This window comes from Malania oleifera, chromosome 2 (assembly GCF_029873635.1).
Source record: "Malania oleifera isolate guangnan ecotype guangnan chromosome 2, ASM2987363v1, whole genome shotgun sequence".
Taxonomy (NCBI): domain Eukaryota; kingdom Viridiplantae; phylum Streptophyta; class Magnoliopsida; order Santalales; family Ximeniaceae; genus Malania; species Malania oleifera.
In genome coordinates, this window is record NC_080418.1 from 33,824,328 (window position 1) to 33,838,731 (window position 14,404).

Genomic DNA, 14,404 nt, shown 5'->3' on the forward strand with positions numbered 1-14,404 from the left:
CGAGGACGTTGCGTTCTGTAAGTGGGGGAGAATGTGATACTTCATGGAAGAAAGACTTAAAAGAATTAGATGTTACTACCCATATCAATAAGGTGCACTTTTCTTTTTGAGAGCCTTCCCATAAGAACTCCACGGTTAAGCGTGCTTGATTTAGAGTAATTTTGGGATGGGTGACTTTCTGGAAAGTTTTCTTATGAAATGTATGAGTGATGACAAAACATACTGAAAATGACATGTGTTGGTTTGTGGGGCTATTCATTAGTCCAATAGGTGCATGGATGGATATGCTCGATTTTAAAAGGAGACTCTGCCGAAATTTTTACTGTAATTCAATGTACTGTAAATGTGTGTGGATTCAATTGAGTTCCTTTTTTATAACATTCTTTTTATTTCTTGAATTTAACCAGGTCCCTTTTTCATAACATTTTTTATTTCATTCAACCGAGTTCCTTTTATTTTTTATTTTTTTATAACATCTTCTTTTCATATTTTATCCAATTTTTTTTGTACATATACCTGCAATACAATCTGTTCTTTTTATTCAATCACATTTTTATTCATTTCACATTTTCTACAAATAACAAAATGCAGAGGTACAGGAATATAGGAAAAATACATTATGGGTAGGGAAATACAGGGTACATGAAAATAAAATTTGAGTGATTTTACAAATTCATTAGAGAAAATTTCAAAAGATTGGAATGTATTCCCTCGTATTTTGGGCCAAAGACTCAATGAAAAAAAAAGAATCGACCCAAATCGAATGAAAAAGGGGATTGCTTGGTGTAGGAAGGAAAACACATGTAAGGAATTGTATGAAAGGAAGTAAACACGTGCAAGGGATATTAATTTTCAATCTTCAAAATAAAATAATGAACTTTTTATAAAAAAATTATATTTTTAACCATCCAGCAAATCAGTCCTCCTCATTAAAAGTTCATTCCAATGAGTTTTGTTTAAATTGGAAACATGGGAAAAAAAGTTCCCAAAACCGTTGTTTAATATTTTATTAAATAAAAAAAATGAAATATGGAAAAAACTCCCGTTTCGTTTCTCTGATATCTCACTGGCAAAGCCTCGACTCCGCTGCTTAATCGTTGTAATTCGTCGTAGTCGAGAGTCCATGGGCATTGGGCTGACTGTGCCTCTACGCTAAGAAAATTTCCTGTAATTCCCTCTCCCTTTTAAAATTTTGATCTCATGATGTGTTTTCTGATCACGGTGCTTTACGTAATGGTTTTCCTTTCAAATAATTGTAATTACCATCTGTTTGGTTTGGGACAAAATGGAGGAAAAGAAAGGAAGATATGATCTTAGGTTTCGTGTTTTCTGTTGTTTTTGTTTGCAACAATGAAAAAGTTAAGCTAAGAAAAGGGCTTTCTAGGTTAGTTCTTTCGTAGGGTCCTGTCTGCCAATTATGGGTTTGGAGATAGAGTTCTTGGGAATACTATCGTTTTACTGATCATTTTCTATTTTTTATTTCTATTTATCTCTTCATTTTCTGTCAAAGAAATTTTAGGCCCTTTGCGGCCACGTGGTTGATATTGCTGTGCATTGAGTTATTCTGTGATAAATGTTTGTATAGGTTCATATTTTATTGCTTGATGCCTGATAAATTTCCCTGCCACTTTTATGTATATTGGAATTTATTGACTTCATTGTGTGTTTGCTTAGATTTTAAAGGTAGCAATTTATCATTCAGGCTAAGAAAATTAGAGTCACTGCTGTGACCGACTGACTGTTGTTTTAGGATGGTGTGAAGCCGTCTTTTACATGCCATCATTTCAAAGTCTCATAATTGTTTTGACGATGGATGTCTCGTTAGTGATAATGCCATTCATGGTATTGGATGGGAAATATTAGCAAAAAAAAAGAAAAAAAAAAGAAGGCATTATGAAGCATTATTTTTTTTCACAGGACAGCTGAAAATTCCCTCATTAGATCTTCTAAGTTTTGTTTTGTTTTGTTTTTTTTAATTTTTAAATTGAAGATTTGACTTATTTCATTTATATTTTAGTGCTCCTTTTTGTAATAATTAATAAGGAATTAAGATTATGAGTCATATGATGAAATTATGGGAAATGGTTGTTGAACAAAGAATAAGACTAGAAACAAGGGTTTTAGAGAATCAATTTGGTTTTATACCTAGGAGATCGACAACAGAAGCTATTTATCTTTTAAGAAGATTAATGGAAACATTTAGGGGAAGGAAAAGGGACTTGCATATGATTTTTACATACCTAAGAAAACATATGATAGAGTAGTTAGGGAAGTTCTTTGGTGGGTCTTAGGAAAGAAGGGGGTATGTAGTAAATATACCGAGGTCATTGAGGATATGCATGATAGAGTAATGGCTAGCATTAGGACTGTAGGAAGGGAATCTAGAGATTTTCCAATTACAATAGGTGTACATAAAGGTTCTACTTTGAGTTTTATCTTTTTAGTTTAGTGATTGATAAGCTCATTAGGAATATCCAAAATGGGATCCCATAGTGTATGTTGTTTGTAGATGATATTGTCTTGATTGATGAAGTAGGAGTGGAGTAGAGTCTAAGTTAGAACTTTGGAGAACCACTTTAGAGTCTAAAAGTTTTAGGATAAGTAGGAATAAGACAGAATATATGAATGTAATTTCAGTAACGTTAGGAGGAGTAGTGGAGAGAAGATTAAACTTGATAATCAAGAAATTAATATCACTTGTAGATTTTAATATCTTGGATCTGTTATGCAAGCGGAAGGGGAAATTGAAGAGGATGTAATACATAGAATTAAAGCAAGTTGGGTAAAATAGAGGAGTGTGTCAGGCATGCTGTGTGATCGTAGAATATTCTTACAATTAGAAGGAAAGTTCTATAAAACGGCTATAAGGCCAGCTATGCTTTATGGTTCAAAATGTTGGGCAACTAAGAAACAACATGTACAAAAAGTAAAAGTTTCTTAAATGCAAATGTTAAGGTGGATGAGTGGTATAATATTAAAATATAAATTAAAGCAATGAGCATATATGCAATAATGACATAGCAGTATAGCACTGGTTGAAGATAAGATAAGGGAGGAGTGGCTTTGATGGTTTGGGGCTTTTGGGCATTAGAAATGTAGACCTAGTAGCACACCTGTAAGGAGGATTGAGTTTGTTATTGTTTTTGGCATGAAAATGGATAGGGATAGGCCTAAAATAACTTGGAATGAGGTACTGAGGAAGGATTTAATAGCTCTTAATCTAGTAGAGGAAAATGCTCGACTAGCGCACTTGTGAGAATGAGTGAATTAGTTATTGTTTTTGGCATGAAAAGGGATAGGGGTATACCTAAAATAACTTGCAATGAGGTAGTGAGGAAAGATTTATTAGCTCTTAATCTAGTAGAGGAAAATGCTCTTCATTGGGTAAATTGGCAGAAAAAGTTTCATGTAGCCGACCCCACTTAGTTAAACTTAAGGCTTGTTGTTGTTGTTGTCAAGTGTTCCCCTTTGACTAGGAGAGAGTTTTAGGGTTGGCGCTATTCTAACCACCAATTGGTTTACACTGATAAATTTAATATTTGTAACATATTTTGTTGCGTCGAGATATTTAGTTTTTTAGCTGTGAATTGGAATTGTGGTTGCTTTATGCCACAAATGTACATTGCTAAGTTCCACTGCTGCGCTGGAAGAAGACAATACATGTCACTGAATAAAGATTGGACATTTAATACTCTTTGTAGCCATGACTTCTTTCTGGGGGATGGCATTAGTATTGATGATGTGGATCACAAATCTAGACAAATCATGGTGATTAATGGATGTTTTATGATTCAAAAGCTATTTCTTTCATCCATGGTCTTAAGTTTCCACAAAATTGTTGAAATTTCCGATTTCCTTCACCCTCGAAATCGAAATGGTAGTCGATTTCTATCTTGCATAATTTCCGTCGAAATCCCAACTAATCATCCGAAATTTATCGAAATCTCAAAATTTTAGCCAAATTTGTCGAAATTTTAACTATTCGATAAAATTTCGTCGGAATTTAAATGAGAAATTTAGGAGCGAAGTAAAATTTCTATCTTTTAATTTATTTTATTTATTTTTTCGAAACAAAAGATTATTACTAGTGCTTTTGAAATTATATGAAAAAAAAAACTTACAGTAATATTTTATTTAACCATTCACATCTAAATTATCATTATTTGTATAATAAATAATATTTAAATGATTTATGAATTTCATTTGTATTAACTGAATATGTTTAATGTACATTATCTTACAAATATGTTTGATACACATACTATTTTACAACTTTTCCACCTCATACAAAACATAAATGTATTTAATTTGTAATATATTAGTCCTAAAGCTTATATTATTATGTTTGTTAACCATTTCTAAAGTTTCACAAAGAATTCCATGCTTTACTACTAATTTCCGTTATTTTTTCAAATCGAAATCGAAATTGACATCGAAATCCAAATTTCCGTCGAAATTTCTGTACTTTTGGAGCTTCGAAATTTGAATCGAAATCAAAATTTAAGACCTTGCTTTCATCTAAGTATGCCTTAATGTAAATGTGGAGAAGCCATCACTAATTGTAAATTTCTATAATGTAAATGCAGAGAAGCCATCACTAATTATAATTTTCTATCATCTTGCATTAAGATGAGTTTCCCATTTTCTGAAAGTAGGGTGGGGGTTAGCGACTTAAATTTAAGTTCAATGCAGTTATGACAAAAATAAAACTTTACTTAGATGCTAATAATGACTTTTTTTTGGGTTGTTGGGTTATGGATGGGTTAGGAACACCATTATCCATAGTTGCAATGTGGAATCCACCACAGAAAGGGATGTTGTATATTTAAATTGGAATCCCTATGTATTTTCATTTGAGTTATAACAGCAAGGAACAGGTGTCATTAGATATGGATATTACTTTTATGTTTTAAACATATTTTTTCTAGTTCTTTTTGCATTTTACATTTGAAGCACATTCTTTTCTTGTTTTGTACTGCAGTGGAAGATATTTGATCAAAATATTGGTTTTCCTCATAAACAACCTTTAATGGAGCCTGACAGGTACTATGCTTCTTGCGCATCTAACTCTTTTACCCCCTGCTATGTACTTTATGAGGCCTTTTCTTTTTCTTATAATATTTATTTTCCTTTATTAATTGTATGTATTTATGCATTTTGTACCACTTGGAGTGTTTCACTTTCTTTTGAACTTTGAATATTTCTGGCATTCAATAATTTTTTTCAAAAATATGTGAAGATCCAGGCTATAATTCCAATAACTTCAATGGTTGTTGGATTAATTTCCTTTTGATATGTTGAGTCTTTTTTCTATATCATTCATCTCCTATCCCATATTTTGGACTGTTGATTATTGCAACATGCTGTTAGTTTGTCTGGTTTCGTATTTGATTCATAATTTAAGAATTTTTTTTTGTTAAGTATGATATTGTTGTATATCATATAATTTATGAATAAAGCTCCTCATTACTGTAAAGAGGATTGGTCCATTGCACTTATGTCGATATTCAATTTCATTAATAGGCTTTATATCCCCTTATTTCTAGAATTTTGAATATACATGGTCATTACATAACATTGCATTGTTCTGTTTGACATAATTTCTTCTCTCAAGTAAGCATGTAGTTTGAGGAAGTTATTCTTCTTAAGCTTTTGCTCATTCCTATAGAAATACATTTCTTTACTGCTTAAATGTGCCATTCTAGGTTAAATTCTCCTAACACATCTGCAATCACAATTGAAGTACTGGGCCATCAACTGCAATTTTCTCAGGTATATATTTTTTCAGTCTTTTAGTATATTTTTTTTCCTGCATTCCATTAAAAAAAATATTGCTTGCTGCAATTCTCTGCCCATTGAAGTTTGTGTTTCAATCCAGATCACCATAAGATGTGATGATATTCTTGGGCAAAGTTGGGCAAACTTGGGCTTGTATGCCAAGGTCTTACCCTGAAAGATCTCCATATCACAAAAGGATGCAATCACCTTGTCATGAAATGGAATGTTTCAAGTATTTTTCCCTTCTTTGAAGGATGGTGTTGTTTTTATATTGCATGGCTAAGTGAATTTCATTATATCTGTGCAATAGCCATTAAAAATAATAGGAAAAAGAATCTTATTTGATGAGTATGAAATTGTCTTTAGGCGCAGAGTGTACACATAAATTTCAAGCCCAAAAATCAGATGGATGAAATTATATAATAAAATTCAATTTTTATCATGTAAAAGGGATAAAAATTTATGTGGTTTTATTTTTTTTAATGGAACAAATTTTTGATTCAACCTCCTTGAAAAATGTGATTTGAGGAAGAGGGCAACTTGTTCCTAATGAAGAAGTTGTGGTATTTCTTAGATGTGATTTTGTGGTCATAGAAAGATGTATAGGTGATCCTAGTGGGTTGCCTTGATCACAAAGAACTTATAAATTTTTTGGTGGTGGTTTGTGCTTGTTGAGGACTTGGTGTTGCATTTCTTCATGTGCCAAGGGGAACTTGAGTTGTAAAAGATTTGGAGGTAGTTTCTACTCGTGCCAAGGAGAACTTGAAATTGTAAATGATTTAGAGGCAATTTTTACTCGTGTTGAGGAGAAATTTGAAATTTGGTGGTATTTTTTGGTTGTGCCGACTGCCGAGGACTTGAAGTTGTGTTGGAAGCTGTTTCCACTCGTGTCTATTAGACTTCAAAAGTGGTTTAGAGGCAGTCATTAAAATTGCAATCTAGATCGTAGGATCGATCCTAAGATCCTACTTTACCAAAATGATTCTAATCCTATATAAAGGATCACCTATTGGTAGGAACTTATAATAATTTATATGCTAGATTAGATATAAAAGAGGGGAAAGCGGCATATTTGAACTTGCTAGAGCTAGAGAAAGAAAGAACAAGGAATTAAGTAATGTAATATGTATAAAAAGAGAGGATGATATTGTCTTGGTTAAGGAAGAATACATAAAAGAAAATGGATTAGTTACTTTAGTAAGCTATTTAATGAAAACCAAGTAGAAGGCCTAAATTTAGAATTGACAAATGAGAGAAAGGCTAAAAATATGGAATTTATTCACAAAATTAGAGTTAATGAAGCTAAGTTTGCATTAAAATGGAAAAGCTGTGGAACTAGGTAACATCTTGATTGAAGTTTGGAAATGCCTAGGTGATAACGGATCTGTATGGTTAATTCATTTATTTAACCCAATTATAAAAACTATGAAAATGCAAATGAATGGAGGAAAAACACTTTAATATCCATATACAAAAATAAAGAAGATATTCATAATTGTAAGAACTATTGTGGAATTAAACTTATGAATCATATAATGAAACTGTGAGAAAGGGTAGTTGAATAAAGATTAAGGTTAGAAGCGAAGGTCTCAGAAAATCAATTTAGTTTTATTCCTAAGAGATTTGCTAAAGAAGCATTATATCTTTTAATAAGATTAATGGAGAAGTTTAGGGGAAAGAATAAGGACTTGCAGATGATATGGTTTTTATGGACTGAGAGAAAGTGTATGATAGGGTACCTAGGGAAGTTCTATGATGGGTTTTAGGAAAAAAAAGGATGTATGCAGTAAGTTCATTGATGTCATTATGGATATTTACGATGGAGTAATGACTAGCATTAGGACTAGAGGTGGAGAGTTTAGGGAATTTCCAATCGTAATAGGTGGACATCAAAGATCAACTTTGAGCCTTTGTATTTTTGTTTTAGTGAGGTATGAACATGCTAGGAGTATTCAAAATGAGGTTCCATGGTGTATGTTGTGCAAATGATGTTGTCTTGATTGATGAAACTAGAGGTGGAGTTAAATTTAAGTTAGAATTATGGAGAAAAGCTTTGAAATCTAGAGGTTTTAGGATAAGCAGAAATAAGATATAATATATGAAATGTAATTTCAGTCATAGTAGGAAGAATATTGGAGAAAAGATTGAATTTGATGGACAAGAAATTAATAGTGCTAGTAGAATTTGATACCTTCGACCTATTATGCAAGCTGAAGGAGAAATTGAAGATGTATTACATAGAATTAAAGTAGGTTGGGTAAAATGGTGATATGCTTCGGGCATACTGTGTGATTGTAGAATACCCTTAAATTAAAAGGGAAGTTCTATTGGACGGCTGTTAGACGAGCTATGCTATATGGATCAGAATGTTGGGCAACTAAGAAACAACATATCCAAAATGTAAAAGTTGCTCAATGAGAATGTTAAGGTTAATGAGCAGTGTAACGTTAAACGATAAATTAAGGAACAAACATATTCGTGGTAAGTTAGCGTAACTCCTATACAAGTTAAGATAAAGGAAGGGCTGCTCAGATGGTTTGGGCATTAGTAACGTAGGCCTAATAGTGCACCAATGATGAGTGAGCTAGTTAATGTGAGTGGTAGTAGAAAGGGTTGGGGTAGACCTAAATAACTTGAAATGAGATAGTAAGGATTTAATAGTCCTGAATTTGTCGGAGGAAATTGCCCATAATTGTGTAAATTTTTGGAAAAGGATTCATGTAGCCGTCCCCACCTAGTGGGGCTTAAGGCTTGGTTTCTTCTTGTTGTTGTACCAATTGATAGGATCTGAGTAGGACCGTTGTAGGATTAGTGAGATGCAGTAGGATTTTAAGATCCCACAGTACATTATATTTTTAAATATTTACTAAATTATTGGTACTGTAGGCTTGGTGTTTTTTGCTACAAAGAATGGACAATTTAGTGGCCGTTTGATATCACCATAAAAAAGTATAGAAACAAAAACCAGAAATAGAGAAACAGACACTAAAAATTGGAATGCAACTTGTTTTGTTAACATTTCCAAAATTAAAAAAAAAAAACCTGGTTGAATGCATGTTTATTTTGTTCTTGAATCAAATAATAGTTAAAAAATAGGATTAAAATTATGAAATGCAAAAGAATATGAATTGGAAAAATTATAATTATTTTTACTTAATTATTATAATTTTAAACTCACTTTTTAGTACTCTTAGAGCGATCCTATTGTATATGACAATTGAAAGATGGTAAAAATATATTTAGAATAGTTATTATTATTATTTTTGGAATTTTATGAAATTTAGGGACATTTTAATTATATTTTACATTCACATGGCCATTTTTATTCTAATTTTTTTTAATTGAAAATTAAGTATTGAATGATTCAATCCATATAATTGAATTCTGGATATTGTTATAACATCAAGAGGATGCCACCTAATTACAACAGTTGCCACAACAGTGGAAAACTAAAAATGGTTTTAGTTTTTGCCACAATAGTTGAAAACCAGCAACAATAAATGAAAGCTAGCAACATAGAAAAATGTATTGTAGTCACCAACTTCTTATTGTACTACAGTGAAGTCGAAAATAGAAATGATACCGAACAACCCCTGAAGAAGCAATACCTCAAAAATTTATTTTTACATTGATGATCATTAAGTGGTTCAAAATCAATATCTTGGTTTTGGATGTAAGCAAATATTTAATACACTAATGCATTTGATGATAATAATGATGATGGCAATGATGATTTTGTGATGGGCTTGATGAAGTTACCTACAATAATCTAGTTGATCCTAATGAAGCAAGCAGAGGCTTGGATGTTGATACGAATGGATGAGCCATAGTTTGGTTATTGTATATCTTTTTTTTTTTTTTTAAATTAAAAAAATATTTTTGTTGTTCATGTTGTATAGTTGTTTTTTGAGTGAGTTGTATTTAAAAATATGTTTTGTTTTCCATACGTATTTTTTCCTTTGTTATTATAAGTCATTTGATTGCACTAGTAATTTCAACAATTTGAACACTTTATCTCTTTGTTACACGAGGGCTTTGTTAGATGAGCTACATCGTAGTTACCTAGTCTTGAACACTTATGAGACACTTTTTAAGGTTTATATTATTTAAATTTGTTAAAATGATGTCTCAAAGCATTTATATATTTATTTTATATAATTATTAGAATCTTAAAATCCTCGATCCAATCTTGATAAGCCTTTCTACAATACCTTGTAAAATCTTGATTTAAACAACCTTGGAGGCATTTTTTTCCCTATGCTGAGGAGGGTTTGAAATTTGGTGGTAGTTTTGCTCATGCTGAGAAGGATTTGAAGTTACATTTGGAGCACTTTCTTCTTGTGACCAATAAAACTTGAATTGGAAGAAACTAATGAAAATTTGGGAAGTTTGTGCATTGTTTAGGTTCTTGTCGAGCAGCTTGAATTTGACCTAGCCTTAACTTTTGATGAAGCTAGAAATTTTTGAAGAATTCGTGGAGTTTGGATAAAGTTTTTAAAGATGTCTTTCTTATTCAAATTAAACTCATAGAGTATAGATAAAGCTTTTATGATGTCTTCTGCTTCAAGTTCAAGACTTCTTGAATTTTGAGAATTTTTGTTTGAGAGTTCGTAGCAATGTTTTAAAATGTGAAGGTGTAAAGCGAGGCGTTTGAATCTATAAGAGACGAGGTGTAAGCCTTATGAGAATTATATTTTTGTATAAAAAATATGTGAATAAAGTACATATATTTTGAAAATAAAGAAAAAAAATAAGAAAGTAAAAAAATATAATGTTTTAAAAAAATCAAATATAATTTACAAACTACTTGTTGTCCATTTAAAAATTGCTAAGTTGAATTCGTTATGTAAATCATGAAAGAGATAGCTAGAACATTATAAAATTCAAATTATTTTAAAAATATAAGATATGACTCAATTATTTTGGAAAGATTGAAGTTCAAGAGTTTTAGAAATCAACTCATATTGTGGCATTCCTTTTATATAAAAATGGAGTTAAAAATTTTCTAGCCAAATCTAACTTGAGAACCACACACCAAAAATGCATAAGCCTCAAACTAAAAGGTGTAAAAGGCATGCCTTTTGTATAAATGTGTAAGCCTTAGCGTGTAATGTGTTAGCCTTTTGGGAATTTGGTATTTTAGATTGAGCCTCAAGGTGTTTTAGGAATTCCTTGCCTTGAGGCGAGCCTTAAATGAGCCTTCTAAAACATTGGTTTGTAGTCATGTCAAAGAGTGTCCAGTGTTGTTTATGCTCTTATGAAGGAGCACCATGACATCTTAAGAAGGTGCTTGCCCTATGTGCTTAGGCATTGAATGAAGTTCTTCAAGGCATGGTCTTAAGTTTCCACGAAATTGTCGAAATTTCCGTCGAAATTTCCAATTTCCTTCACCCTTGAAATCGAAATGGCAGCCAATTTCTGGCTTTCATAATTTCTGTCGAAATCTCAACGAATCATCTGAAATTTATCAAAATCTCGAAATTTTAGCCAAATATGTCAAAATTTTAACTATTCGATAAAATTTTGTCAAAATTTAAATGAGAAATTTAGGAGTGAAGTAAAATTTCTATCTTAATTTATTTATTTATTTTTTCGAAACAAAAGATTAGTACAAGTGCTTTTGAAATTATATGAAAAAATAAACTTATTTTCATTTAACCATTCATGTCTAAATTATCATTATTTGTATAATAAATAATATTTAAATGATTTATGAATTTCATTTGTATTAACTGAATATGTTTAATGTACATTGTCTTACAAATATGTTTGATACACATTCTATTTTACAACTTTTCCACCTCATACAAAATATAGATGTATTTAATTTGTAATATATTAGTCCTAAAACTTATATTATTATGTTTGTTAACCATTTCTAAAGTTTCACAAAGAATTCCATGCTTTACTACTGATGTCCGTTATTTTTTCAAATCGAAATCGAAATTGACATCGTAATCCAAATTTATGTACTTTTGGAGCTTCGAAATTTGAGTTGAAATTGAAATTTAAGACCTTGTTTCAAGGTCATGATTAAAACGCGGCCCTTATGTTTAGGTGTTGTAGGGGCACCTTCATCTCATTCTCAGCTGTCTTTGAATTCTCCTTTTGCAGAGTTTTATTGTAGTAGGGTGTTTGAAGATTTGAGTGTTTGACCACTGTGCCCCTCAAGAAATGTGTTTGAAGCTCCAAAACAATCGAAAAATCCAATGCTAATCTCTTCTTTGGTTGGCAATGACTAGCTTAACTAACATTGAAGTTTATGAGGCTGTTCTTGTTAACTTGAATGATGAAGACTTTAGGCTTTCTTTTTGACTTCTTTGTTGGACGGTTTGTGCTTGCGCATTGTGTGCTATTAACAGTTTAGGCTCTTATGGAGGAGCATTGTGTCTCAATCAGTGGGACCCATCTTTGATGTAGAGTTTGCTGATTATGTCAATTGGTTGCAAGCTTGAGACTTGGTTCTTAGTCTCCAATAAAGGTGCAATCCTGTAGCTTTTGAGGAACTTATTCGTATTATTATTATTATTATTATTATCTTTTCAATAGCTTGGGCAAATTTTTTCGCCCCCATCTCTGAGTAAACAAAGGGGATGCCCCCAATCAAGGTCTTCAATTTCAATTTTGATAAAATTGTGAGGCTTCAAATTTTGATGAAAATCTTGATGTTGATAATGATGGAAATATTTAGTAATGCATGAAATTTATGAAACTTCATAAATAATTAAAAGATATAAAAATGCAATATATATAAATAAAATATATTGAGGACTGGTCTGTGATGTATATGGTGTAGTAACTGTAATATAATAATGATTTTAAACTTGTTCAATTAATATACAAATACAGATATAGATAAAGCATATTTAACTAATATACAAATATAGTTACAGATAATGAACAAATAAAATGTTATCTAAGGTTAACTTTTTATACAATTTCAAAATGCTGAAAGCTGTTCATATTTTTCTTGTAATTATCTTTGGTTTCAATTAAAAAAAAAAGATAAATTAAGAGAGAAATTTCAATTTTGTTTTTGAATCTCAAATTTGAATTTCAAGCCAATTTCATTTTATAGTTAAACTTTCGACAAATTTTGCTGAAATTTTGAGATTTTAGGAAATTCTGAGGGATTCATGAAAATTTGGACAGGAGTTTTGTAAAACGAAAATTGGATGTCATTTTGATTTCAAGGGTGGTGGAAAGTAGAAAATTTGACAATTTCCTGGAAGTTTTGGACCAATGTCCCAATTCACATGCCGATGTGGATCAAGATGATGCAGATGTTATTGAAACAATTTCTTTCTCGAAAAGATGCATTTTCTCTTTCCTTCTAACGCTCACATGAGCTTTTGAACTTTCAAATGTTGGCAGCGAGAAACAGATGATTTAAATAAACACTTTTGACCTTGGAGATGGGGCATTACAACAAAATTTTGACTAGTGATGCTAATGGCGATATTCCTTTCAGTTGAGTGTTTGGTGATGAAGACTTTGATGGCACTTTTGAAAATCCTTATTTGTTAAAGTCATCAAGAGTGAAGTTGGATATGTAGGATGTTGCGATCTCATCCATAGATCTAGATGAATTTTACCCTGTCCTGCTAAACTTGAAATTTATCTTGTAAGTTAACACATTTTAAAGTGGGCTAACTTATGATTTGGTGCACCCTACTGGCTGCAACTGCCTGGATTATTGATGCCTTTAACTTCTTTAGGGCGTTTGGGTTCTGGAAGTTTCATCATGTCTTTCTCTAGGTCTTCAAGTATGCATGGAGGATCTGCTTTGAGGAATGGATATTCTTTTTCTATAATTCCCTTGGTGTATGTTCATTCCTTTTATTGTCATCTTACGTCATTTATCTCTTGAATAAGTAGTTGGAAAACTTCTTGTGACTAGTGGCTTTTGAAGCAAGTTTTTCTGGGCATTGTTCTTTGTTAGTGGTTTCCCGCCGATGTGGTGGGTCCCACTTCTTGCAACAAATGGGAAAAAAAAAAATGAAGAGAAGGGAAAGAAAAGTTGAAGGCTTGGTTAGTAGGGTTGCATGGGAACTTGCTATTTAATTATTCTTGGTAGTTGGTTGCATTTTCTCTTGGGTGAGAGAATCAAAGGGTCATTCTTGTGTTTGCAATTGGCAGTGGGTGTATGTTGGGAGCAATAGAAGAAAGAAAAATTTGAGTGTTTCTTCACCACTTCTACATCGTTGAATCCAAGATCAGATGGTCGTTCAAAGCCTGATTTTAACGAAATTTCAATATGTTGCTCTCGATGGCATTGAAATTATTTTTACTGGTCTTGGCCGTTCATTAGCATTCCCATTTTTTGTCTGCAAATACCCACTTGGTGAGACCTTTTTCTTGGTATTCTGTTGAAATCCACCTTAGGGTGATGAAATTGATGTTATCCAACAGTTTGTACACACTTGATGATCATATATCTTACTGATCGGCGATCTCTAGCTTGTCGAGAAATATTTGTACTTGTAATACCATTGTTGATATAATGGAAGATTTTCCAGGCTTCAGTCACGAGGTTTTCCCTCCACAGTGGAGAGTTTTCCGCATAAAAATTGCTTGTGTCTCTTGTGGGTTGATTTGTGGTTGTATGGTTTGATTACTTGGTGAG

At 31.9% G+C, this 14,404-nt stretch overlaps 1 protein-coding gene across 7 annotated transcripts in view; it reads left to right on the forward strand.

Moving 5' to 3' along the window:
• Positions 1-942: 942 nt before the first annotated feature.
• The window catches only part of LOC131147591 (uncharacterized), a 63,011-nt gene continuing 49,549 nt past the window's right edge, over positions 943-14,404 (forward strand). For 4 of the 7 annotated variants that reach the window (XM_058097086.1, XM_058097090.1, XM_058097087.1 and 1 more), the window contains exons 1-3: positions 996-1,167; positions 4,982-5,043; positions 5,706-5,772. In XM_058097086.1, coding sequence (XP_057953069.1) covers positions 5,030-5,043; positions 5,706-5,772 — 81 coding nt within the window. In that variant the 5' untranslated portion in view covers positions 996-1,167; positions 4,982-5,029. Of the gene's footprint in view, positions 1,168-4,981; positions 5,044-5,705; positions 5,773-14,404 lie in introns of all 7 variants that reach the window. The other 3 variants (XM_058097084.1, XM_058097088.1, XM_058097089.1) reach the window with 3 other exon arrangements.